This window comes from Crocodylus siamensis, chromosome 6 (genome assembly GCF_052110815.1).
Source record: "Crocodylus siamensis isolate JL-2025a chromosome 6, ASM5211081v1, whole genome shotgun sequence".
Classification (NCBI taxonomy): Eukaryota; Metazoa; Chordata; order Crocodylia; family Crocodylidae; genus Crocodylus; species Crocodylus siamensis.
In genome coordinates this window covers 6,657,869-6,683,822 of record NC_143400.1, presented here as the reverse complement: position 1 = coordinate 6,683,822, position 25,954 = coordinate 6,657,869, and the positions used below count along the sequence as shown (strand labels likewise).

Below are 25,954 nucleotides of genomic sequence, written 5' to 3'. Positions count from 1 at the left end.
GGGCTGCGGGTTGGGAGTGAGGGGCTCCGTGTCCACTGCTGCTGCTGACATCACATTTCCCCCCTGACCCTTGGTGGCCCCCCACCCGGCCATGGGCAGTGCATGGGGAGCGGGGGCTGGACCTGTCCAAAATCCAAGGGTGCAGGTGACACCTCCCCAGTCCGGAGAAGGAGCCTATGGTGGAGGTGGCCTGGGGCCCAGGCCTGGGCCTGACAGCTCCTGGCGGGGGACGGTGAGCCAGACCTCAGCTTCAACTGGGGAGCGGGGTGGAGGCCAGGCCCAGCTCACCTCCCTCCCCACCCTGCCCCAGGCCACAGCTCCAGACCCTGCCTGGGCCTCGGGGGGCAGGACAGGGACAGCCCATCGCTCAGGCCTCTGGGCTGCATGGGGCGGAGCCCCAGCCGCATGGCGGGGTCACTGTCAAGGGCGTCAGGAGGGGGGAGGAAGTCGAGGCAGGGCCTGGTGGGGAGGAAGTGCGGACCACAATTCACACCTCGAGCGGGACAGGGGGCGGGGTGCGGCCGCAGTTGTGATGGGGGGTTGGGGCAGGAGCTCGGGACCTCCGCAGCCCGGAGTAGCCCCTGCCCCCCCGAGCTCTGCTGGTGCCCCCTCACTCCTGACTCACAGCCCCTACCCACCCAGCCCTGTGGTGCCCCTTACTCCCGAGCTGCAGCCCCCTGCCCTGCTAGCCCTGCAGCGCCCCTCACTCCCGACCCGCAGCCCCATGCCGGGCAGTGCCAGGGCTTGGCCGGTACCAGCCAGCTACGAACCACCTGCACCTGCCTAGGTCAGTAGTTCAGCCCATCAATCAGGAGCCCGGTGCTCCCCCTGCCAGCCATGCCACCTCTGTGGGCTTGCACAGAGCGGGCCCAGTCTGGGAGGGACTTGTGGGGAGGGGGGCACAGTGCCAGCTTCTGCCAGGGCACTGGCAGGCCAGACACCTGGCTTTTCTGCCCAGCTCTGGGAGAAGGGTGAGGTGCAGAGGGGGTGGGAGGCACCCCCTCACCCCAACTCCGAGGCTGGCCAAGCCCCGTTCCCTTCTGTACCTCAGTTTCCCCAGCTGTGGGTTGGTGCTGGGGGGTGTGGGGGGATCCAGAGGCCGCAGCAGGGCCGGGGCCCAGGTCTGCCCCAGGAGGCAACCCCCCTCCTGCCCCTGTCCCTGGGAGTTTCCAGCTGGGCTCCTGCCCCCAACCAGGAAAGTCCAAGCAAGAAGGTGGGGGGAGGTCTGACATGCATGCACATGGATGTGCACACATGTACATGCATGTAACACCCCCACCTTGCTGGGGGCACTGCTGCTTCTGTGGCAGCCCCGAGTGGCTCTTTGCCCCCCTCCTGCCCCTGATGTCATGGCCTGGGCGGAGGTGGGGGGCACCTGGGTCCCATCCACCTCCCTGGGAGCTGCCAGGATCTGTGCCTCAGTTTCCCTTTCTGTCGGATGGGGGCATTGAGAGACTCCCCCAGGGCCCCCCCCCACATGGCCTGGTGACTAACCCCTGCTCCCCCGGGGGCTGTGGGCACCTGCGGGACCCATCAGCTGGCAGCTATGAGCTAGGTCCAGCTGAGGAGAGGGAGCTGGGACCCCGGATCCCTGGGTCCACTCTCCCCCTGCCCTCAGCCTAACCACACCCCCCACCTCCCTGCACTCCTGTGCCTCATTCCCCCCCCCGCCCCCAGCTGACAGGATCATAAGGCAGATGCAGGCATGGGGCTTCCCTGAGGAAATCTTTTTTTTTTTAATGGTGCCCGGCAAAGCCAGCAGGCGAGCGCCCTATGTACAGCGCCGGGAGCGGCAGGGGCTGGGCGAAGCCTGGCCACGGGCACCAGGTTTGGCCTTTTTCCCTTCTTTTTCTTTGGCTTCTCTCCGCTCCCAGCGACCGGCTCACGACAGGGAGTTGAGGAACTGGCTCTCCCCAGCCAGCGAGCTCAGCATAGAGCTCATGTCACCCACTGCCATGTTGGGGGCGCCCGGAGGGCTGGGGGGGGGCAGCAGCCCGCCGGGCTCAGCCTCGTCCAGGATGGCGGTGAAGTCCAGCTGCGTGTTCTCCAGGTCCAGCGAGTCCAGGCTGGAGCCGGCCGGCGCCCCCAGCCCCCAGGGGCTGTCTTTGAGGCCTTCGGACCCTGGCCCGTAGCCAGGATCGGGGCCCCCGCAGCTGGGCGGATGGGCACTGCCTTTGAGCGGCCCCTGCCCAGGGTAGCACATGAGGGGGGCATCTCCGGGGGGTGCTGCCAGTGGGGGCAGGCGCAGGAAGCGGCGGGGGCTGGTGCCTGGGGGCTCATACCCTGGGCCGGACTGGTAAGCCAGGCTGGTTGGGCGGGCGGGGGGCTTGTGCTGCCCAGGCGGATGGGGGGCCAGCTCCAGGGGGAAGCCCTGGGCACTGGGGGGCTGGGTTGGGCCACGGGGGTAGCTGGGGTACCGGGGGCCGGGGCAGGGCTGGGGCGGGCATGGCATGGGGCCCCCCCGTTGCTCCCCCCACAGCAGCGCCTGCTGGGACTGCACGTAGCTTCGCACCATCATCTCCTTGACCTGCAGCGTGGGCGTGGTGGGGCGGCGAGCACCCGGCACCCCCTCACCTGCATAGCCTCCGCTGGCTGTGGAGCAGGCGTGCCCGTAGGGCGTGGGCAGCTTGGCCGTGGGGCAGGGTGGCAGGGCTGGGCTGGGTGCCGCAAAGTGCTCGGCCTTGACAGAGGCTGGGGGGAAACGCGGGCCCCCCCCAAAGCTGCCTCCCAGGCATGCGCCCGCCACCCGGGGTGGGTCACAGGTGCTGTATGGGGCATTGTGGCCCATGGTCCCAGCCACGCCCGGTGGCCCGGAGCTCACATCCATGGTGCACCCGGGCTGGTCCCATGGTGCGGGAAGGCTGCCCCGCACGTGCTGGCAAGAGGGCAGGGAGTATTCGGGTGGTGCCAGGCCAGCCTCCCCAGTCCGATGTGGGGTGCCATAGGGAGTCTCGCCAGGCAGTGCCGGGCCCTGAGCCGGGCAGGGGAAGCCTTGCTCAGGGTAGCCCAGGAAGGGCTCTGCATCCAGCAGCCCCTCCATGCCCAGGCTCTCCAGGAAGACTTGCTCGCTGATGCGTGGTGCGCAGGGGGTGAAGCCGGGGGGTGTCAGGCTGGCGTCGGGGGCCCGGACAGCGCCTGCGCTCCGGTACCGTGGCACACGGGCGGTGGCAGGGGGCAGCTGCCTGGGCGCCTGGGCAGGGTCGCTGGCCCGGCGGGGCCCGGTGCCGGGAGCCAGGCCATAGCCCGGGTACTCGTTGGTGCTGTGTCTTCGCAGAGAGGTGCCAGGGAAGCCGCCGGGCCCCACCAGGCCCGTGCCTGGCAGCGGGGTGGGCGGGGGGCCACCCGTGGCCGCAGCGTAGGTGGCCTTGAGGCGGTACTGCTGGGCCGGTGTCAGCCCCGGCAGTCCCCCGACCTCGCCACTGGCATCGGGGGACACGGGGTCGTAAGCGTCGATGCCGTTCGGGACCCCCCCGGCTTCACCTGGACGCAGGAAGGGGGAGGTGGCCGAGGACCGGCGGCTCACGGTGTAGGCCGAGCTCACCGTGCTGGTGGTGCTGGCCCGGCGCTCACTGGCTCCATCACCCGACATCTCCAGGAGGCGGCGGTGGGGGGCACCAGGCAGGGGGCCACACAGCCCTGGCATCTCCCCCGGGGGTGCTGTGGGGGGCGGGGGGGGCATTAGCATGGAGACCCTGTGCCAGAGCAGACCGTGGCAAGGGGCATTTTGGGGGGTGTCTGGTACTGAGATGCTCCCCCCACCCCACCGGGTGCCAGCAGCCCCAGCAGCCCAGGGAGGAGCGTGGGGGTCTTGCCAGTACCGGGCAGCGCCGGCAGCGTGGGGGCGCGAGCGGGTGGGGGGCGGCGCAGCTGATGCAGCTGATCCAGGCGCAGGCTCTCCAGGCGGCGCAGCGCTGCCAGCCCCGAGGCGCCCATGGGCTCTGGCACCGCCTCGTCCAGCACTGACAGGTCCTCGCAGCTGCCCCCGGGTGGCGCATTCATCTCCACGCCGCTGTCCGTGCCCAGTGGCGACCGCTCACTGCTGCACGACGACTGCCCCCCGGGGCTGGGCTGCGGCTTCTGGAGGGCACGGGGGGCACTGCATTAGTGTGGCCCCCATGGCCTACCGGGTTCCCCCCCTGCACCCCCACATGGCCACTGCACCCCCCGGCAGTGCCCAGGGCTGGCACAGCACCCCCGGCTGACCCCAGTTCTTCCCCTCACCAGGGCGGCATCGGGGGGCAGCCGCTTGGCCTCATCGCGTCGGCCCCCATCCCGCTCCGGCAGCGTCTCGATGGGCGGTCCCAGGGGGACCCCAGCCCGACCCAGCCCTGTGTCCCCCCGGTGCTTCTTGGTGACATGGGCATCGGGTCCGTGCACCGTCTTGACGTGCTTGCGCAGGGAGCTGGGGTCCGTGTAGCGCTTCGTGCAGCCCGGCAGCTTGCACACGTATGGCTTCTGGTGGGGCAGCAGGGGTTAGCACAGGCCTGTCTTCCCCACCCCTAACATGGGCCCCGCCAGGGGGCCCCATGCAATATGAGGGGGATGGGGTGGGGTGTATCTCCAGCACAGGCAGGTGGGAGCTCTGCATGGGGGGATATCTGGGAGGGGGTGGGGGGTATCTCCAGCATGGGTGGGTGGGGGGTCTGCATATGGGGGTATCTGGGAGGGGGTGGGGTGGGGGCATCTCCAGCGTGGGCAGGCAGGCAGGTCCAGGCAGGGGTGTATCTCCTGCATGGGCAGGATTTGGGGGGGGGTATCTGGGAGGGGGTGGGCGGGGGGTTCAAGTGGGGGGTTATCTGGGAGAAGGCGGGTCTGGGCAGGGGTACCTCATTGGAGTGGGTACGGTTCTGGTGCTTGGCACGGTCGGAGGCGTTGGAGAAGGCCTTGCTGCAGCCCTCGTGCTCGCACACGTATGGCTTCTCACCCGTGTGCGAGCGCAGGTGGGTCTTGAGGTTCTCCAGGCGTGAGTAGGCCTTGTGGCAGCCTTCGAACTGCACGGCACTGCATCAGCACCCACCCACATTGCCCATGTGCCACTGTCCCTCCGTGCCATCGCCAAGCCACCCATCTGCCCTGTGCAAGCCATGCCTGTGCCACCGCCATGCCAGCATCACCCCGTGGCCACACCAGTCAAGCCACAGTCATGCTCCCACCACCACAGCACCATCACGCCATGGCCACACCATGGTCACACCATCATTACACCATGGCCATGCCACAGTCACCACATCACCATCATCCCATGGCCATATCATGGTTATGCTACCATCACGTTACAGACACACCAGTCACACCATGGCCACGCCACCATCACACCATGGCCATACCAGTCACACCACAGCTACTCCACTATCATGCCATGGCTATGCTCCTGTCACACCACCATCCCGCCATGCCCCTGCCATGGTCACCTACCCTTCACCCGCCAGCCCCGTGCCCCCGCCCCGCCCAGCCCTGCCTCACCGTGCACTTGTGGGGCTTCTCCCCCGTGTGCCGCCGCATGTGCACCACAAGCATGTACTGGGCCTTAAAGGGGCGGCGCTCCCGCGAGCAGGCCAGCCAGTGGCACACGAACTCCTTCTTCTCCCCGTGGATGTGCTCGTTATTGATGTGCTTCAGGGGGAGATGGGGGGGGGGTGTCAGGGAGCTGTAGCAGGGGTCAGGGAGCAGTGGGGTGGGAGACACGGGGATCCCCAAGCAGGGGTTGGGCAGGCTTCACAGGTGAAGTGAGTTCGGCAGGTCTCAGCCCAGCTGCTCTGCAGGACAGGCTGATTCATGGGCTTCAAAACCCACTGGGGGGGCACAGGGGGCTGCAGGTATAAAGTGAGGGGCAGAGGCAGGGCTGGGGGGCAGGGGCTGTGGGTCAGGAGTGATGGGTACTGCCGGGCTGGGGGGACAGGGGCACCACAGGGTGGGGGGGCTCACGTGGACGAGCTGCTCCTGGGTGTCGAAGTCGCGGGCACAGGCCTCCCAGCGGCAGCACGTCTCGTACACGGCCTCGGTCTCAGCCCGGCCCTCCTCCTTCTCCAGATCCTCCCGGGGGTCCAGCAGCCCCAGCAGCGGGTCCTGGCACAAGGGGGGTCCCATGAGGGCTCCAGAGTGCCCCCCCCCAGCTGTGCCCCCAGGTGCTGCAGGGTTGTGGGGGGCAGCCAACTGGTAGCACCCCCTGCTGCCCACAGCCGGTCACTGCAGCGGGGTTGCCCAGCGGGGGGGTTGTCCATACCTGTGTGCCCGTAGAGGCGGGGCTGGAGATGTCACCCTCAGTGCAGTCCTCCAGGCACGCGGGGCCCAGAGCGTCCAGGGGGCTGCCCATGCTGGGCTCAGCCTTCAGCTGGGGGGGAGATGGGGTGAGCGCTGGCAAGGGGGGGCTCCCCCCATCCCCACAGACTGGGCCTCGAACCCTCCTCCCTCCCCGGGGCAGATCCCCAGCAGGGGGGTCTGCCTTTTTAAATGCACTTGCATGGAGCAATGCCAGTTCTCAGTCATGATGGCCGGGGCTTTGCCCCGTGGCCCTTGTGGGCTGGGGGGGTCTGTGGCCCCTGTAGGGGGAGGCAGCGTGGGGGGTCTATCTTACCTGGCAGTGCTTGAGGGCTCCACGGGGCAGGGGGGGGTGCAGGAGCCCGGGGCGGGGGGGCAGGTGCTCGTGGGCGCTGCAGGGCGGCATGGGGGGGTGGTGGCCGAATGCGGGGCCCTGCCCCTTTGGGGGTGCCAGGGGGCTCTGGTAGCCGAGGGATGGGCTGGGGGGCAGGAGAGCAGATGAGTAGGACCACCTCCCCCACAGGGAGAGACCCCAGGTGTCCAGGCTCCCAGCAGCCCCCCCACCCCATGCCAGGAGCCAGGCCTGGCCCCCAAGCTCCCCCTGCCCGCGCCCACCCCCGGGCATGCACCTGATGGCGCCCACGGAGAGGTGGCCATAGGAGCCGGCAGGCGCGGGGCAGCGGGTGCTGAGGAAGGCCACGAGGGAGCTGGGCGAGGTGCGGATCACGCTCTGCAGGTCCAGGCTGGCATCGGACAGGGGCGAGATGGACAGCGCCCGCTTCTTGCTCAGCTTGGGCCCCCCCCGGGGCGCAAACCGGGCACTGCCCGTGACCTCCGAGCTGCTCCCCGGCTCCCCACCCAGCCCCGGCCCTGGGCCCGGCCCATTGGGGGGTGGGCAGGGGGGGCACAGCGAGTAGTCGCCCAGGCCTGCAAGACAGAGGCAGCCCCGGGAGGGGGGTCAATACCGGAGACCCCCTCCTGGCCACCCAGAGCCGGGCCAGAATCCTTGGCACCCCCGGGCACCAGCCAACGTGGTAGTACAGGACAGACAGACCAGGGGTGTGCAGGAGTGGGGGTCCATGGGGGTGGGGAGCAGGGACAGACGGACACCCGGGGGGGACAGGACCCACCTTGCGCAGCGCCAGGCCCGTGCAGGGGCCGCAGGTAGCAGTGATCGGTGTAGCTGCCCCCCGAGGGGGTGGCAGGGTCGAACATGCTGCGTCACGTGTGGGCCGGCTTAGGCGTGCATCCGTGCCAGGGTAGGGGGGAGCCTGTGAGGCAGAGGGCAAGGGGTCAGCACCGCACACACCCCAGCCCCCCCCCCTGTGCAGCACACACGCTGCCATGCCCTGTGGTCTCCGGTAGAGGGAGCCCCGGCCCCATTGCCTCTGGAGTAGGGGTCTCTCCTGGGGGGCTCAGCCAGGACCCTCCCACCCTCTGCCAGCCTTCCCCACACTGCTCTGGTGCCTCAGTTTCCCCTTGAACTGCCCTCTCAGCCACCTGGAGCCCCCTCTGCCCCCGCTCCAGCTGTACTGGGGATGGGGGCCTCTCCCCCCTGGGCCAGGCCCTGTGGGGGGTTCTTCCACAGGCCCCAGAGCCCCCCCGAGGGGGCTCAGCCTGTGCTTAGGCCTGCCATCGCATGATGACACCATGCCACCCATTTCACAATAGCACGTGCACACTCACACGGGCACCGTGCCATCCCATTGCATGATCACGCACACACCCATGTGCACACACAGAGACACGTGTGCGGCGCACCAGCCCATTGCATGACGACGCGCATACACACGTACACACACAGAGACACACATACTGGCACCGCCCTGTCCCATTGCATGATGCAACACACACATGCACATACATGTACGTGTGGTGCACCATCCCAATGCATGGCAGTCTGCATGCCTGCACGCACAGGCACACGGACGCACGTGTGCACCACACCATCCTGGTGCATGCCTGCATACTCACACACACACGCACATAGCACACCATCTCAATGCATGACGAAGCACACATGCACACAGGCACCCCCCACCATAGTATGTCACAGCCCCTCCTGCCCCAGCTGGTCGCCATGGGAACAGGGCCTAGCGAGGGCCCGGGCCTGATCCGGCAGCGCGGTGGGTGTTCTCGCTCCTCTGTTATGACTTGGCCGCCGCCGGGGCAGGCGCTCGCCGCCCGCGCTCGTCTGGCCGTGGCCCAGAGCCCGTTTGCTTTGGGGCCAGGCCAGGCTGGGTGGGAGCGGGGGGCCTCAGGACAGGGCCCCCGGGGCAGGAGGGGCTAGAGCCACTCAGAGACACCCCCCCAGATCATGGCGGCAGCGGGGTTCAGAGACTCTCCCAGCCAGGCCCTGCAGTACAGGGGCTAGGACACGCATCCCCCTCCCAAACGAGGCTCCACCCAGGCCCTCCAGGGTGGGGCTGGCTCCTGGCGCAGCCCGCAGCCAAACTGGGCTGGGCTGGGAGCTCCCCCAGGGTTGGGCTGGGCAGGATGCACCCCACATCTACCCCTGCTCCCTCCGCAGCCCACCAAATGGGGCAGTCCCCATCCCCGGAGCCTTTCAAGTGTGTGTGGGGGGCACAGCTGGGACACAGCTGGCAGCCAGCTGGGCAGCTGGGGGTGGGAAGGAGCATGAGGAGGGGGTATCACAGCTTGACCCAGCCCCCAGTGCCCCCCATTAGCCACTGGCAGGCACTGGGGGGAGAGGGGCCTCTGGGGGGAGGTGGAGAAGGGCTGGGGGTCCCCAGGAGGACTGGCCCCTGCAAACAGAGGGGAAACTGAGGCACTGAGTGAGCGAGGGAGGACCCAGCCCAGCTGACCCCCCCGGGTCCAGATAGTATCCGGGTATCCTGAGACCCGGGGCTCAGGGTCTGATGCAGCCACGGCGCCCATGGGCTTCATGCAAAAACACGCGACACAGTCACATGCGCACACCTCCCACGGACAGGCATGCCCACTTGTACCCACATAGACGTATGCAAACACTCGCATCCCCTGTGTGCAGTCTACACACCACAAACACCCTGATGTGCACCCACACAGGCATGCGCATGCACACACACACACGTACACACACGTACTTCCTCTTGTAGGTCCAGACATGCCAACACACCCGTGTGTGTCCATATAGGCATGTAACAGGGGTGTAGGTTGTAGCCATGCACACACACACACACACACACACACGTTTACTCCTGTGAGCACAGATGCCCCGCATGTGCATTCACCATGCTGGAAGAAACCCCCTCCCCTCATTTTACAACAGGGAAACTGAGGCACGGGATGCTGGGTCCCATCAGTAGTGGGGGGATGCAGCTCCCTGTGCCCCCCCATCCCCTGGCACTGGCAGGGTGGGCAGCACAGCCTGAACACAGAAGGGGGGGCTGCATGTGGGTGGCAATGGCTGGGGGGGCCGGAGCCCCCCGCCCCGCAGGGAGGGGGAAGGGGCGATTCTTCCGCTTGGTTTCCCCCTTTGAGCGCCCATCGCGGGGCTTTGTCCAGACGTCACCGGGGAAGAAAGGCTGGGAGGGGAGGGCGGGGGCAGCGCAGGGTGATGGAGGGGTTGGGGTGGCTGTGGGGAGGAGACAGGGTGGGGGGAGGGGGCCGGAGATTCTCTGGGGGTGGGGGAGGGCTCTTGCCCCCCCCCGGGGTAACAGCAGGATGCGGGGGGGATTGCATGGGAAGGGTGCATGGCACACGCATGTTGCATGCTGTAGCTGTGTGAGCAGCGGGTCACAGGGGACAGGTTGCGTGTGGCAGGAGTGCCTGGGCGGCATGTGACACGCCTGCACTCATGGGCTCTAGCGTGCCGGGGACAGGCTGGCATGGTTGGGGCGTGGGGGGGCTCTTATCCCTCTGCCCGGCCCACACCCTGGAGCCCCCTCCCTAACCCCACAGGGCACCCCACCCCTTATAAACCCCTTCCATGCCCAGGGGGCAGAAAGCCTCAGCTGCCCCAGCTCCTCACCCTCCTGGCATTGGGTGGGGGCAAATAAAGGAGCAGGGGGCTGGGGGGAGACAGGGGGGCTCCAGGCCTGTGCTCCCTGCATCCCATCAGCTTGACTCACCCTTATGCCCTCCCGCTGCCCCCCAGCCCTGCTAGCACAATGAGGGGGGAGCTAGGCATGGCAGGGGGGCTGAGCCTTGGACTTCCCACCCCCCCAACCCCTGTCCATCCATCCCAGGCTCCTGGGGGGGAATCCACGCAGCAGTACCCTGCCCCCCCGCTCCCCCCCACCCGCATTTTAGGAGCTGCGTGACCCATTAGGCAAATGGGGCTGGCAGGTGGCCCAGCCGGAGCCCAAGGAGGCTTCCCTGTGCCCGGGGCAGGATCACGCCTCACCCTCGCCCACGCTCACGGAGCCGGCCTGGAGCACGGGGTGGGGCTGGATCCGTGCTCAGCCTGGCCTGGGAGAGCCTGACACAGCCCCCCGTGCCCTCCCACAATGGCACATGCAGTGCACACACTGCAGGCATGGAACACACGCAAAGCTTGCACACAGCACACATGCTCATGTCGGAGTACATGAGAGCTGCAAACTCCGAGCAGGTGAGTGTCGCCTGTGCCCGCACGTGCAGATTGCGAGCCCTGCCCACAGAGTGCATGTGGATGCAGAGCTGATCACGCACGCGTGTTTCACGGGCACTGCACAGCCAGGCCTCTGGCACACAGCAGAGGTGGCACACGCAGAGTGCATGCTTGCACACAGGTGGTATATGGTGCATACACATGGTGTCCACACATCACCTACACAACGCACACCCAGTTCACACACCAGGTGCACAGCACATCACACTTTGTGCATCACAAACACAGTACACACCTGGTTCATGCACCATGTACACAACTTGTGCACAGCTCACCCATGCCGGGTGCAAAGCGCCCATATGGCTCACTTGTATCATGTACACAGCACATGGCTTGTCCATCACATACACAGCACACACACAGCTCACACACATCACTTACACAGCACACACGTGGCTCATGCATCACATGCATAGCACACACAAGGCTCACATGTATCACACACAACACACACATTTCACACACATCACGTACATAGCACACACACAGCTTGCACGCATCACACACAACACACACAGCTCACACGCATCACGTACATAGCACACATGCAGCTCACACGCATCACATATGCAGCACACACAGAACTCACCTGCACACAGCACACGCACAGCTCATGCATCATGTACATAGCACACACACGGTTCACATGCATGACATATGCAGTACACACAGAGCTCACATACATCACACACAGCACACGCACAGCTCATGCATCACATACACAGCACACACACAGCTCATACACATTACACACACAACATATGCACAACTCACACATGTCACCTTCATGGCATACACACAGCTCCTGTGCATCACATCCACTGCACACACATGCACACATGTCCCGGACACTGCACACACTCAGACAGGCAGCCACTGGCTCCCCCTGCTGCCCCCACTCCCCCCATAGTGCACCCCCTCCCCGCCTGGGGCTACAGGGAGCCCCGGAGCAGCGCCTGCCCCAGTAGCCGGGGGTGCAAAGCCAGCTCCCCCCCACCAACTCCCATGGCACCCCCGCCCTTCCCCCTCCTGCCTGCCACGGCGGCCCACCCACGTCGGGCCCATGGATATGAATTTGAGCGCATGGGCGGGGGCTGGAGAAGCAGCCGCCCAGAGCCCAGGGCCTGCAGGGAGCCAGGCTTGCTCCCCCCTCACTGCACACAGCTGCCCCAGGCTGGACTGGGGGGTCTGGGGGGGCTGTGGCTGCCTTCAAACACCCCTGAGAGGCAGCAGCATCCGGCTGGGAGGACCCCAGAGCGGGAAGGGAGAGGCAGACAAATGGAAAGGGGGTGCCCAAGACGGATAGATGGGGGGGGTCCAGTAGACAGACAGACACACGGAGCTGGAGGGTGTGTGGATGGCCGGACAGACAAGCAGAGCCAAGGGGGGCGGCGGATGGGGGGCTGGATGGGGGGTTTCTGGGACCAATAGGCAGGGGGTAGGGGGTTTAAATGGAGATAGATAGATAGATAGATAGATAGATAGATAGATAGATAGATGAAGGGGTGCACAGACAGGCAGCTGGGGGGGGGGACACATGGACGGGGGTGCCCAAGCATGCCCAAGGGAGGAATGGCCAGACAGACAGGCTGCAGGGGTGTCTGTCCCAGGATGGAGGGACAGGCAGTGGGCAGACAGACAGCCTGAAGGGGTATCTGAACAGCTGGACAGGCCAGGGCAGGAATGGGGGGGTCTCTGGGGCCAGCAGGCACCCACAACTGTGAGCGTGGATAGGGGCAGCCCCCAGCACGGCCATGAGGCTGGGGACCAGGGAGGCCCTGTGATTCCTGGCTGGCATCAGGGCCTTCCCGGGGACACCTGCTCTGATCTGACCCTGGGGACCCGGTCACCGACCTGGACCCAGACAGAGCTGGGCAGGGGCGGGGGTGATGGGGGGGGGTACTCTTGCTGGCCTGGCCAGGGCAGAGTTAACTAATGCAGGGGGATTAGCCCAGACCTGGCTGCGCTGTGGGGAGGGAGATGGGGACAGACAAGGGCATCTGAACACGAGACAGACAACGGGGCCAAAGGAGGTGTGGGGGGGCCCCAGGCTAACAGACAGATGGACAGACAGACAGCGCTTCCATGATCAGGAGTTTCCTGGCATGTGCACATGCCTGCACATGCATGTGCTGTTCCCTGCTGAGGGTGCGGGGGCTCCCCATGCTGGCAGGTCCCTATAGGAGACACCCTCCCCCAGTGGTGCCTGGCCCCCCGCAAGGCTGGGATCCCAGAGACTCTGGCACATGCGTGTGCACACATGAAGGACCAACACACACACGGCTGCAGGTGGGGCAGGGGGAGGGGACCCCCCAGTGGCTCTCACAGGGCAAACACGGGGCGAGTCCAGCCCCAGGAGCCCCCCAGAGGTGGGGAGCAGGCCCAGGCCCACCTGAAAGCACGCATGGGAGCTGGGCACATGCGTGTGCCACGGGAAGGACCGGGGGCCAAGGCGCAACACAGAGCCACACACACACAAGCAAAAACGCCTCCAATGCAGGGCAGGGGTGGGTAATGACGGGTGACAGGGGGCCTGCCTTTGCCCTGCCCCCCCTTTCCGTGCGGGGCACAGGCCATGCCCTCACCCCGGGCGCAGCAGAGGCGGGCGGGTTTTCCCAGGCCCGGATGCCTGGGTTCCCTCCTGTATCGTATCAGACCAAGCCCAGCATCACCCGGGGGGGCTGCCCCACCCACTGTCCCTTCCCCCAGACCTGCCCCATCTCCCCCCCAGGGCAGTCCCTGGGGGTGGGTGCTGAACCCAGGAGTCTGGGCTTCCATCCTCCCACTCCTCTGCGGGCCTTGAAATCACCCTCAAGCCCCCACAAAGAGCCCCCCCAGATTCCCCCAAGCCGCCTCGGGACCCAAAGCAGCAAGAGCCACCTCCCTAGGGCAGCCCAATTAGCAGGGCTGAGTGAGGCCGATTAGCTAATTAATTAAAGCGGGCGGTGCCCGGATCTGGGGCAGGGCCCCCCCCGCCTGGCGCCAGACAGCTCTGGGGCTCCCGAGCGGCTCGTTAGGATGACGAGGGGAATGATCCTCTGTGGTGCTGGACCCAGGGCTCCCAGCTCAGTTGTGGGGGGCAAGCCTAGAGGCCAAGGCCAATGCCAGGGTGAGGGGCACCTAGCCAGGACCCAGGGGATTGGACTCAGCGCCGCAGCCCTCCCGAGAAGTCCCCAGCTCCCAGGCTGGGGTCTGGCATGGAGTGTGGGGGGGCAGGCCCCAATCCTGGGCGGGGTCTGGTGATGCCCGGGCGCGGCCGTGGCTCGTGGGGCCGGGCAGGGCGGGACAAACCCTGCCTGCGTCATGGGGCCTGGGAAGCGCCTGGGGCCTACGAGATCCCCAGCCTCACCCCAATGGGACGCAGTGCCAGGCCAGGGGCGGCGGGCCAGAGGGGCTGGGCAGTGGGCACCACAGGGCAAGGGGTGTCTTGGCAGTGCCCTGGGCCAAGCAGAGGGACGGAGAGAGCAGGCCTGACCCCAGGCATCACTGAACCCGTCAGCCCCTAGGACAGATGCTCTGCTAGTCCCAGTTCCAGCAGCATCTCCGGGCACGGGGGTGGGGTCCCCTTGCAGGCCCCCCAGCACCGAACCCCCTGCCCCGGCCCGGTCCCCCAGTAACATCCCAGCAGCTCCCCCCTTCCCCGGGCAGCAGGGCAGGCACGGACAGGCAGCCTCAACTCTTGGTGGGGAAGTGCAAGGGTCTGTGTGCATATCTACATGTATGTGTGTGTGTGTACATACAGATATCTCTGTGCGTGTGTGTGTGTGTGTGTGTGTGTGTGTGTGTGCAGGGAACTGTGTGCATATTTATATGTGTGTGTGTGCATGTGCAGTGTGTGCACATAGAAATGTGCATGCCTGCCTGCAGGGATGTGTGCCCACACACATGTGCATGCGTGCAGGGGTCTGTGTGTACATACACATAGGTGTATCTGTACATACACATGTGTGCATGCAGGGATCTGTGTACACATCTACGTGCGTGCATGTGCGCACATGCAGTGTGTACACATAGAGATGTGAGGGCCTGCATGCAGGGACATGTGCCCACACACACGCACATGTGTGCAGGGGTCTGCGCACTCATACATATGAGTGTGCACACATATCCACATGCATGTGTCTGCAAGCAGGGCCATGCGCAAACAAATACCTTTGTGTGCATGTGTGGGGTGCACATGCAGGGATGTGTGCACACATACACATGCGTGTGTGCAGGGGGTGCATGCCCATGCACCCATGCACATCTGCAGAGATATGTGTACACACAGACACATGTGTGCCTGTGTGCAGGGGCCATGTGCCCACACACACAGGCATATGAGCTTGTACATGAGCATGTGTGCACATCGCATGTATGTGAACAGTCCTGTGTGTGCGCACGGGTGTGAGCAGGGGTGTGGGGGGTCCTTCCAAGCCGCTGCAAACACACGGGGCCCTCCCAGGCGGCCGCACACGGGGTCAGCGCCCCCTGCCATGGGGCTCCCAGTGTCGGGCTCCAGGGAGCTGATGACTTTTCCAGGCCGAGGGGGGAGGGTTCCTGGGCTATTCCCGGAGCGGGGGGTCTCCCCCTTCATCTCCCCTGGGGCAGGAGAGCTGGGCAGGGGGAGCCTCCAGCTCCCCAGGACGGCTCGTGGCCCCTGTGGAACAAGTGTCACTCTCCAAATCCTCAGCATCACCCCCCTCTTCCCCCCCTCGGCCCACCCAGGAGCCTGGAGCCGAGACACGGCCTCCGGGCCAGCTCCGGCGAGGACTTTCCAAACTCTGGCCCCCCCTCGCCCCTGCACGCCTGTCACCGCGGTGCCCACAGACCAGGCATCCCCCAGCCGCCGTCCCGCCAGGCACCCGCGGGCACAGCCATGGGGACCCTCGCTCCTCTCCTGCTTCCTGGGGACAGGGTCTTGCGGCCTCCACCGAAACAGAAGACCGGGGGGGGGGACAAGACCCCCACGCACCCCCTGAAACTTTTCCCTGCAAAGACGCAGCAGCCAAGCCAAGCTCGTACCTCCAAGTGCCGGGGCCGGTCTGAGCCCTTCCTCGACCCCGGGGGTAACTCCAGTCTTCGGGGGCCACGAGGGTCTCCCCCAGCGCTGAACATCCAGGGAAAAGCCTTGCAAGGAGACGAGGGGCAGGGGGGGAACACCCCCCCGAGAGCCACCAGTCGCTGTGGCCTCCTGGCTCCCAAACCCAAATCGCCTCCAAACCCAAATCTTCGGATGAAGATGATGAATCAGATGAAGATTTTTTTTTTTCCTCTCCCCCCCTGGAAATCCAGCAAGAGAAAGTCCTGGGGGGGGGGACAAAGAGGGAGCCGGGAACTCCGGGCGCCTCGTCGCCACGCCGCGGCCCCGGTTATAAATATTCCTTCCCCGCGGCCGCCCCGGACCACCTCGGAGAAGGAAGTTTTGTTTTTCTTTCAAGAGAGAGAGAGAGAAAAAAAAAACCCTTTCCCGATGCTTTTCCACCCGGGAGAGCGGCTCCGGGCCCTGCTCCGGCGCTTTGAAGCCGGGGCTGGGCCAGGAGTGGGGACAAAACTTCACCCGCTCTTTCTGGGCTCTGCTGAAGCCGGTATGGGGGTGGCTTTGGGGGGGCGGGGGGCTTTGTCGTCCACCGCCCCCCCTCTACCCCTCTCTTTTTCCCCTTGCCCCCTTGCCGCTTGCTCAGCTGCGAGGTCTCCAGGGCCCAGGGGGAAGCGGGTGAAGGGAGCCCCTGAAATTAGAGGCACGCACCATGCCGGCCGTGGCGCTGGGAAAACCTGGGCTGGATCTCCATGCCCACGCCCACGCCTGCGGGGCACACGCGTGTGCACGCCCGCCCGGCCCCGGGAAGCAACGCCCGGCCTGGCCGGACCGGCTTCAGGGCCCCTTTGGGCTGGGGTTGGGCAGGGAATGAATCCCACCCCCTACTCCGGAGGTGCCAGGATCGAGGCCCCCCAGTGCAGGAGGGGTTTGGGGGATAGGGAGCGAGAGATGCGGGTGCCCCCCCCACCGTGTCCTAGGCTTGGGGGCCGCACATGCACGCAACACGCCCGCACACGCAGAGCACAGGCCATCCCACAGGCCATGGCCCTGCGCCAGGCCAGGACCTGGCAGCTTGGGGTTTGCCTGGCCAGGAGGCAGCTTCACGGGCTGCCGTGACCTCACGGGGCACTGCCGTGATGTCAGGCCTTGCTGCGATGAGGTCATACATCCATCAATACCCTCCTGACCCTCCACGACACTCAGGGTCCCGCAGCCGACCCCCCCCCAGGGGCTCACCCTCTGCCCCTCTGCCCCCCAACAGTGGGCGCTGAGATGCTCCTGTTGTCATGCAGACAGGTTTCGGGCTGGGGGGGCACATGTGGCCTGGGGACATGGGTGGGATGGCCAGGAAGGGGGACCCAGGCATCCAGGCTCCCAGCACCTCCCCCCGGCTCTAACCACTGAACTCCACTGCAGAAGCCCAAACCCGCACTCCCGAGGGCAGGGACTGAACCGAGGTGCCCCGTCTTAGCCCCACCCCTTCGCTAACCACTCAACCACCCCCCCTGCGGCTGAGCACTGAACCCAGGTGTCCGGGCTCCCAGCCCCTCTCTCCAGTCTGACCAATAGCCCCACCTCTCTTCTCCCCAGTCCCCTGCCTCCACCCCCACCCTCAGCCCCGGCTCATGACATCACAACGTGGGCGGTGACATCACAGAGGCGCCAGTAGCCAAAAAGGGGGCTCCCCAAAGTTCTGCCTCCCCCTCCGGTGAGGCAGTCGCAGGGGGAAAGGCTGGCACTGAGTGCGGAGACCGCGCTCCTGGGTGCCCCCCACCCCTGGGCCCTGCAAGGAGAGGGGGCAGGGCTGGCAGCCAGGATTCCTAGGGTCTCTCCCCAGCTCCAGGTGCGCAGGGCACCCCCAGGGTATCCCCCGAGGGCTCCCACTTGCCCCCTTGGTGCCCAGCTGCCCCAGCCTGCCGCTGGCTCTGCCAGGGGCCGCCTCGTCAGCCTCTGGCATGACATCACTGCCCTGCATGACATCATCGCATGACATCACCCTGCGGGCCATCCAGACGCAATGCCTGGTGCCCTCTGCTGGACTCAGGGGGCACCACAGCTGCCTGCCCAGTCCCTCCCTGCCTTGTCCTCTGCCCAGGACTCCTGGGGTCCATCCCCGAGCCCGGAGCTTCTGGGCCTAGTCCCTGCTCCGTGCCTTAGTTTCCTCCTCTGGGCCCCCACACCCTGGGCATCGCAGGGGGGACGCCCTGGGCTAGCCATTCTGGGCCCCTGGCCCTTGACCCCTGACCTTGCTGGTCCCCAGGCCTGAGGAGGGGGCTTCACACAGGGGATCGGCCCCCTCCCCACTCTGCCCTGGGAAGCTTCTTTAAGCATCATTAATTGCGCTGCCCCAATTAAGGGGGGTCACCTCTGCCTTCCCAGGACTCATCTCGCACAGGCGCCCGGGTGCGTGGGTCCCGTCGGGGCTGGGGCGACGCCAGGGCTGCGCAGACCCCCACTTCAGCTGGCACCTAGAGGCTGTAATGGGAGGACCTGGGCTGCCCTCAACCCCCGCAGCAGTGCCCTGATGACCCCCGCGGCTGTTCTGTCCAGCTCCCCCGCCCTTCCAGGGGGTTTCCCAGCAAGCCAGCAGCCCCAGGAGTGGAGGGGAGGGGGCTGGGCAGGGATGCCCATGGCCCCCATGGACGCCAGCCTGGGGGGCTGTGAAGCGTGGCAGGAGCCCAAGTCCAGCGCCACGTCGCGGGCGCGGGGGGTAAAGGGTAAGCAAACAGCGGGCCTGTGGCAACATGGGCCAGGGATTGCGACTCCAGGCCCCCACCGTGCGGGATGGTTCATTCCCACCCCCCCAAACAGGCCCTTTGCCCCCCTGCCCCCAGGCACTTTCTCCTCAGCCCCAGGGACCTGGCACTGCCACAAGAGGCCAAGGGGAAACTGAGGCAGGAAGCAGTCACCCACTTGGGGTGGCCTCTGGGGAACCTGGCCTGACCTGGGACCACCCCCAAAAGGGGAACCATGTGTCCTGGCCCCTGCCATGCACACCCCCACTCCACGCTTGGGCGGGGGACCCAGGCATCCAGGCCAGTCCTGCAGTGTTGTCCCCCCCGACACACACACACACACACCCCCACTTCCCGTACAGAGGTGGCCACGGGACCCAGGTGTCCTGGGAACTTTGCAATGGGGTAAAAGCCAGCTGGGCGCTGGCCGGTAATTCTGTGTTTATTTTCACCCTCAAGGCCGGCCCCCCCATGCCCCGCTGGCTGTTTGCCATGGTGACTGAATGCAGGGGAAAGGGCCCCTGGGGCCGTGCTGCTATTTCGGGGCCTGCGGGCTTTGCTTGCCGTGGCCACAGGTGACATCACGGCCCCACTGGCACAAGGCGCTGGGGCGAAGGGCACATGCGGGGGGGGGGGGGGCATACGGACCCGGCAGCAGCTGCACAACAGGGGCCCAGCCCCCCCTGCCCTGCTTGTGACCCTCACTCCAGACCCGCAGCCCCCGGCCCCTGCAGTCCAGGGCTCCCATTGGCAACCTGGGATTGGGGGTGGCATTAGGGGACATCTCCAGAAAAACCCCTGGTCTGGGGGAGAGTAGGGAGGGTTTGTGGGGGCACGTGGACCTGGCCTGGCCTGGCCTGATCTCCGAGCTTCTTAGCTGGATCACGCTGGGCCAGGGCTTTCGCCTGCAGCCTCGTCACCTCCTGACACCCTCCCGGATGCCTTGGTTCTGCAGGCAGCCCTGCTCAGTGCCTCAGTTTCCCCTCCTGGCATGCACCTGTCCAGCCAGGGGGGGCTCCACAGGGCAGGGATCCCCACCCCCAGCCCTGCAGTGACTCTTGGGGCTGCTGGAGCCCCCACATGGGTGGGGCTGGGGAGGGCTGGGGCTGTTCCCCCCCCCAGCCCCTGCCTCACAGGATCAGGCCCAGGCAGCAGCTGTGGGCATGTGTTGTAACTGGCCTAAGCAGCTTAGCCTGGTTTTGGCTTGAGCTGGGGCCGGGTAGCCAGGACCCCCCCCACCCTGGGGGCCAAGACCCCCCAACCCCCCACTCCCCTGGCCAAACCCCACACGCGAGTGGGCTGAGGCAGGACACCGGGAGGGGGAGGGATGGACAGAGTGGATGAGGGAGGGATGGACAGATGGATGGATACTGCCCCCCCCGCCCCCCTCCTGCCCCTAATCCTGAGCTCCTGCGCTAAGAAAGTCCAAGCAGCTCGGTGGGGATTAATGTCTTAGTGCCCCACTCCCAGGGTTTGGGGTTAGTGTGTCAGCATGTCACCGAGTCACTGTGCCACACACTGCCCGCCCAGACCCCCTGCCTGGCATCGCTAGGGGGCAGCAGGGCAGGGGGCTGCGGGTCCGGAGTGAGGGGCACTGGCGGGGCTGGGAGCTGCAGGTCAGGAGTGAGGGGCACTGGTGGGGCTGGGGGATGCGGGCTGTGGGCCGGGTGTGAAGGGAATTTTCACTCTTCCCGAGCAGGTGCGTGGTGCGGGTCCTGCTGGGCTGTTCCCAGAAGGGGTGGGAGGGGTAGGAGCGGGCAGGAGCTGCAGTGTGGTCCCCGCATGCCCGCAGGGGCTGATGAAAGCTGCCCTTTGCCCCCCACTACCGGGCCGGGGCTGTAAGAGTGGCCAGGCCTCGGCCCCAGATAAAGCTTTGAGTTGGCGCTTGCACAACAGACCCCCAATGGCGCCAGGGCAGAGCAGGAGGGACCAGAGCCCCACATCAGGCACCCCAGGGACCCTGAGCAGAGGGCCAGAAGCCTTGGGCTGGGCTGGCAGAGGGCTGCAGGTTGGGAGTGAGGGGTACCAGCAGGGCTGGGGGCTACAAGTCAAGAGTGAGGTGCACCAGTGGGGCTGGGGGCTGCAGGTCAGGAGTAAGGGGCACCAGCAGGGCTGGGGGCTGGGGGTAGGAGTAAGGGGCACCAGTGTGGGGCCGTGCCATCAGCCCATCTCACTGCAGTGGACCTGATTCTGGAGACGTAAACACATACACACACAGACCTGAGGCCTCGTTAGATGCTTCCACATCTTTATTAGCTCCACATAATAAAATAAATTAACCCTGCCCTGTCTCCTACACCCCCAACACCAGGAGACCCAATAAAAGGTCAGGCCAGGCCTATGCCCAGTGCTGCCCCGGCCCCCCTGGCACAGTAAAGACCCCTTTTGACCAGCAATGCCACATCAGTAACATTCCCTGGGCTGCAGGGACAGCACCAGCCAGGCCACAGCTGGGTCTCCGCAACCCCTTTCCACTCCCTTGCAGTCCCCCAACCCAGCTCTGGCCCCCCTAGTCCCGGGTACTGATGCCCTCTAGTCCCGCCAATACTGGGCCCACGTACCATGACCTCTGCCCCACTTGGCAGCCAGCCCCGGCCTCCTGTGGGGGTGGGGGTTGAAACCAGCAACCTGCCCCCCCACCACACTAGGAGCTGCGTTGCATCAGCTGTCTGTGCACTTGGCCCATCACAGGCACTGGGCACCCAGCACGGCCGGCAGGGACCCACAAGGCTCCCCCCACGCCAGAAGGTGGCAAGTCTGGCAGGCTCCCCCCATGCCCCATCCCCAGGGTCCGTGTCTATAGGGGGTCTGCAGGTGCCCCCATACCCGGGGGGCCACGTCTACAGGGGTCCTCATGTCCATAGTGGGGTTGAGTGTCTGTCGCAGTCCCTGTGTCCATAGTGGGTCCACCCCCCCGGAGGCCGCGTGTCCGTGGTGGGTCCCCTCCGCCGGCCTAGCTGCACCCGCAGGCCTCCACAATCATGTCAGGGATGTCGGTCTTGACAATGTTGCTGCCACGATCAAAGTAGAGCACGGAGAGCGGCCGGCGGTGTGTGGGCACGCAGCACGCGTGGCCCGCCCCGGCAATGCTGTTGGCCTTGACCAGGTTGAGCACGGCGCTGTGGAAGGAGGCAGCCATGCCCGGGCTGCCGGCCACATGCAGCGGGCACTGCCCCACGCAGTAGTTGAGCTGGTAGCCCTCGGGCTTGATGATCCAGTCGTGCCAGCCAATGTTGCGGAAGTCCACATAGTAGTCCTGCAGGCAGCACAGGGCCGAGTCGGGGGCGCAGCGCAGGCTGCGCTTACCCACCCGGCGCCCCCGCGCCCGCGCCTGTGCCCGGGCCACCACGAAGGGGCGGCGGGCAGGGCCAGGGCTCAGCAAGCGGGTACCGTCGGGGTGCGCGCAGCCGTGGCAGAGCAGCGCCAGGTGCAGGGAAGGCAGGCTGTGCAGCCCAGGCGGCAGGGTGAAGGTAAGCCAGCCCCCTGTTCCAGCCGCCAGGCGCCGGGTGCTCAGCGCCGTGCCATCAGGACCCATAACTTGCAGGGTGACGTTGGCACCGGGTGCCCGCAGTGGCAGCCACAGCTGGGCCTCCACAATCTCCACGTCGCGGGCCGGCGCTTGGGACAGCTCAAACCGCAGCTCCGGGACAAGGGTGCCCGTTGTATCTGGGGGTGGGGAGAGGGCAGAGGTAAGTGGGGGTAGAGCAGCATTGGTGCACCCGGGCTTGGTCCCAGCTCAGCCCCTGCCCCCCTCATCCTCTGAGGACATTAACTAACAAACAGGCAGGGAGGCAGAGCCCTAATCCCTGCAGCAGGCAGTGCAGGGGAGAGAGGGGAGCAGCAGGATGGGGTGTCCCGGGCATCAGGGATGGGGTTCTTGGTCCCTGCCCCGCTGGGGGTGGCTGCAACCCTGTTATCCAGGGCAGGGATGAGCTGCAGAGGGGACCCACGTGTCCGGGTGCCTGGACCCTGACTTGTAGCTGGGGAATGAAACCCAGGCATCCTCTGGGGGCTCCCATTTCCCCCCTGCTGCCCCCAGGAGACTCCCTGCTTTCTTGGCTAAGACCTGGCGGAAGATGCTGTTCCCACATCCCGGGCAGCAGGGAGACGGGGAGGGTGTGGTGCCCGTGGGAGAGGGCAGAACGGAAGCCCTCACATCTGGGTACTAGGGAAGGAGGCAGCATCTCCCCCCACACCCTGCAGGGCATCCCAGACACTCCCAACCCCCTGCCCAACCCGGCCCCAGGCACCCGGTCTAGGACACCACCCCATCCCCTGGCACAGCACGGACCAGTCTCGGCGAAGCTGACGATCTCGTAGCCCTGGGCCTCAGCGGCGGGGCCGTCCCAGGCGGCGAAGGGGCCCAGCAGACCCTGGAGGCGGGCGCGACCTGGGTGCAGGCGGCGCAGGGCGCTGGCCACTGCGGCCCGGGGCACGGCCCGGGTCACATTGGGCCTCTCGCTCAGGTGCAGCCGGTCCAGCAGCTGCCGCTTCGCCAGCTCCAGCAGCGCAGGCCCCGGTGCTGGGGTGGGCACCCCGCACCCTGGGCACCCCATGGCCATGCCTCCTGGCCCCAGCCAAGCCAACAGCAGGATCAGGGCTGCAGCCCAGGACCAGTGCCCACAGCCTGGCACCATGCCCACACTCTGCCCCTCGGGCTCACACCCCGTCATGGGGCTGGAGGGGGCATGTGCCCCGAGCTGCACGTCCCACAGAGCCCGGCGCTGGACTTCCTGCCCTACTGCGTGCTGCCACCTGTCACCCGCGGGGGCGGGCCCGGCCCTGCCCTGCCACCCACTGTGATTGGCCAGCTCAGCTGCCTGTCAGGGCAGTGCCCCGCACCTGCCTCCCCCCTTTGAGAGTGGGGGTGGGATGTGGCTGCATGATGCAAGAAGGGATAAGTGGGGAAGGCAAGGGGCACCAGGGCTCTAGGAGGGCACCCCCAGAGACTGCTCTGGGGACCCCCTCCCACCCCACAGGCATGTGCAATGGCAGGGCACAGGTGGCAAAGTTGGGGCCTGGTGGGACCGCACAGGAGCTGCTGTAGCTGGCAGCTCTGGGGGGCTCAAGGGTGTCCCCTGCTCGCTGGCCCCCTTGCACAGGGCTCCAGTTCCCCCATTCCCCCGGCCCTGCCCCGCCTCCTCCTTATCACCCTGCTAATTAACCAGGCACTTTCACCACCCATTCCACGCGGCCCCGTGGCATCACCGGGCCAAGGTCCCCGCCGCGCTGCACCCGATTGTGGCCTTTGCTTCCCTAGGGACACGGGCCCCCCGCAGCCTGGCCCTTCCCCCTGGCAGGGGTGGGGACTCTGGGTGTCTCCAGCTCAGCCCCCTCATGTCGGGCACGACCCCCCCATGCCCGCCTCTGTGCTACGCTGGCAGCCACATGAGTTTGGGGGGGTCTCAGGCTGAGCAGGGCTGGGGCTAGGGAGATCCCAGCAGCCGTGACCCCCTCCCCACTGCCCCCCTTGGACGGGGGAGCCTGTAGTGGGGTCTGGCAGAGACTGATCCTGCGAGGGGTGGGGGGAGCCAGGAGGCTGCAGGGGCAGGGTGGGCACCCCCCACACACAGGCACGCAGGCCCCACGCCCAGCTGCTGGATCCAGTGCTCCTCCTCACTGTTTGCCCCCCAGCCTGGGGCGGGGGAGAAGGGCAGGGGTCAGTACACTGCTGAGCATGGTCTTGATACAGCGCTGGACACCAGGGTGTGCACCGGGTGCCCCCAGTCCCAACAGAACGTGGGGTGGGGGCCTCAGTCGTGGAGGGGCAGGGGGACGGTGATTCTGGGGGTGGTCCAGCTTCTGCCCCCCACAAGCAGCCTTGTGAGGACCCCACTAGTCTGCCAGATGATGCTAATCTGCCAGCAGCCCTCAGACCCAAGCGCCCCCCCCACCCCGAGCACCACGGCTGGGGCAGGACTAGAGCCTGGAGGGGCACAGGTCCATGGCAGAAGGGGAGGGGGCTGGCAGCCTGGATGCCTGGGTGCTCTGGGAGGGCAGGGGGTCTAATAACTTGGAGCAGCAGGTGGGGAGGGGAGGCTTAAAGTCAGGGCTTCTGGGTGCTGGGAGGACAGCAGAGACCTGAGCCGCTGCGGGACCCCAGGGACTGTGTGGAGGAGGGGAGGCGCACTGCAGATGGATAGGTTCTGCCTTTGCTTGCCCCCTGGGGGAGTGGATCTTGTCCCGGGGGGTGGATTTTGCCCCAGGGTGGGGCTGCAAGCAAGGCAGCTCTATCATCCCCCACCCAGCTGCCAGGCTCCACCCCAGAAGCAGCTGCATTACAGCTGGGTGAAGGGTCCTTGTGACCAGGAGCCATGGGGAAGCAGCTGGCTCTAGGGGGGACCCTCCACCCCTGCATTTTTGGTTCCTTGCTCCTGCTTACATCAAAGCTCCTCCAACACCCATGGGCCCAGGCCCAGGCCCGCGCCACTGTGCCATTAGTCACTTTGCACGTGAAGCTCGTTAGGGCTATAAATACACCGCCATCTGCCTCGCGCCTGGGCCTGCGGGAGGCCTGGCTGTGCGTGGGCTCTGCAGCCGGGTGCCAAGAGGGTCTCAGCAGCCGCAGAGGGCAAGGGGGAGCTGGGCAAGGGCAAAGGCAAAGGCAGCCCCGCTCCCCCCACAAGGCTGGTGGCTAATGCCAGCTCAGCAAGAAGGCACCACCTCCACCCCTTGCAGCCTTTTGTAGCGGAAGGGGATGCTATGGGGGGAACTGAGGCACACAGGGTGGAGGGGGGGTATGCTTTGCCCCAGGTGAGAACCCAGTTGTCTTGCAGCCTAGTTCCTTGCCTTGTGCTGCCCCCCTGCCATTAGAGACCTAAGTGAAGAGCCCCCTCCCCTCCCCTCCTGGCAGTGAAATGCAGCCACCTCTGGGGTGCAGCACAGCGGCACCTAGCTGCAACCCCACAAACCAGCCTCTCGGGGGCAAAATGCCCGGGGATCCCCTGTGACCCTGGCCCCTGCTGCATGTGTCTGACCCCTCCCCCCAACCCAGGGTGTTTGCCGAGCAAACACAGACCGGGGGGGCGTCGACACGCAGGCACGGCCTTGGGGCTCAGACAGTATCGACCCCCGGGCATGGTGCCACCTGGGCACTGGGCCTCGGACAGGGCACGTGCTCCCCCACTGGCTGGCAGGTCCCCCCAGCCTCCAGCCCAGCACTTGGGGCTCCCCAGAGCTGAATGCATCAGGCTTCCCATCCTTGGCTCCCCATCTCTGATGTCATCCCTCAGTGGCTGCAATCCACCTGCCACTGTGATGTCATAGCCCTTGCAGCTGCCCCCCTGCCCAGGGCGCTGGGGAGAAGGCAGATTGCCCCCTTGGACAAGGAGGCAAAGGAGCCCTCCT

At 66.3% G+C, this 25,954-nt stretch overlaps 2 protein-coding genes across 2 annotated transcripts; both read right to left on the bottom strand.

Annotated features, from left to right (window-relative positions):
* Nucleotides 1-1,712: 1,712 nt before the first annotated feature.
* On the bottom strand, nt 1,713-16,603 carry GLI1 (GLI family zinc finger 1). The gene is made up of 11 exons (XM_090053530.1): nt 15,857-16,603; nt 7,389-7,529; nt 6,888-7,185; nt 6,575-6,737; nt 6,224-6,331; nt 5,926-6,066; nt 5,464-5,613; nt 4,827-4,991; nt 4,222-4,455; nt 3,819-4,077; nt 1,713-3,657 (listed from the first exon to the last, which is right to left on the bottom strand). The coding sequence occupies exons 2-11, from the start codon at nt 7,471-7,473 to the stop codon at nt 1,883-1,885; spliced, it is 3,378 nt and encodes a 1,125-aa protein (XP_089909656.1). The 5' UTR covers nt 7,474-7,529; nt 15,857-16,603; the 3' UTR covers nt 1,713-1,882.
* Nucleotides 16,604-20,868: 4,265 nt separating this feature from the next.
* On the bottom strand, nt 20,869-23,328 carry LOC149860777 (inhibin beta C chain-like). Its single transcript, XM_090052642.1, has 2 exons — nt 22,899-23,328; nt 20,869-22,273 (listed from the first exon to the last, which is right to left on the bottom strand). The coding sequence occupies exons 1-2, from the start codon at nt 23,278-23,280 to the stop codon at nt 21,561-21,563; spliced, it is 1,095 nt and encodes a 364-aa protein (XP_089908768.1). The 5' UTR covers nt 23,281-23,328; the 3' UTR covers nt 20,869-21,560.
* Nucleotides 23,329-25,954: the final 2,626 nt, after the last annotated feature.

What these genes read in the sequence shown, in the direction of transcription:
- GLI1 (XM_090053530.1), bottom strand. Translation starts at nt 7,473, where the DNA reads ATGTTCGACCCTGCCACCCCCTCGGGGGGCAGCTACACCGATCACTGC. An exon ending in CGGGCCTGGCGCTGCGCAAG is followed by an intron (nt 7,186 to 7,388) that starts GTGGGTCCTGTC and finishes TCTGTCTTGCAG; the next exon opens with GCCTGGGCGACTACTCGCTG. An exon ending in GAGCCCTCAAGCACTGCCAG is followed by an intron (nt 6,332 to 6,574) that starts GTAAGATAGACC and finishes TCTCCCCCCCAG; the next exon opens with CTGAAGGCTGAGCCCAGCAT.
- LOC149860777 (XM_090052642.1), bottom strand. Translation starts at nt 23,280, where the DNA reads ATGACGGGGTGTGAGCCCGAGGGGCAGAGTGTGGGCATGGTGCCAGGC. An exon ending in CGTCAGCTTCGCCGAGACTG is followed by an intron (nt 22,274 to 22,898) that starts GTCCGTGCTGTG and finishes CCCCACCCCCAG; the next exon opens with ATACAACGGGCACCCTTGTC.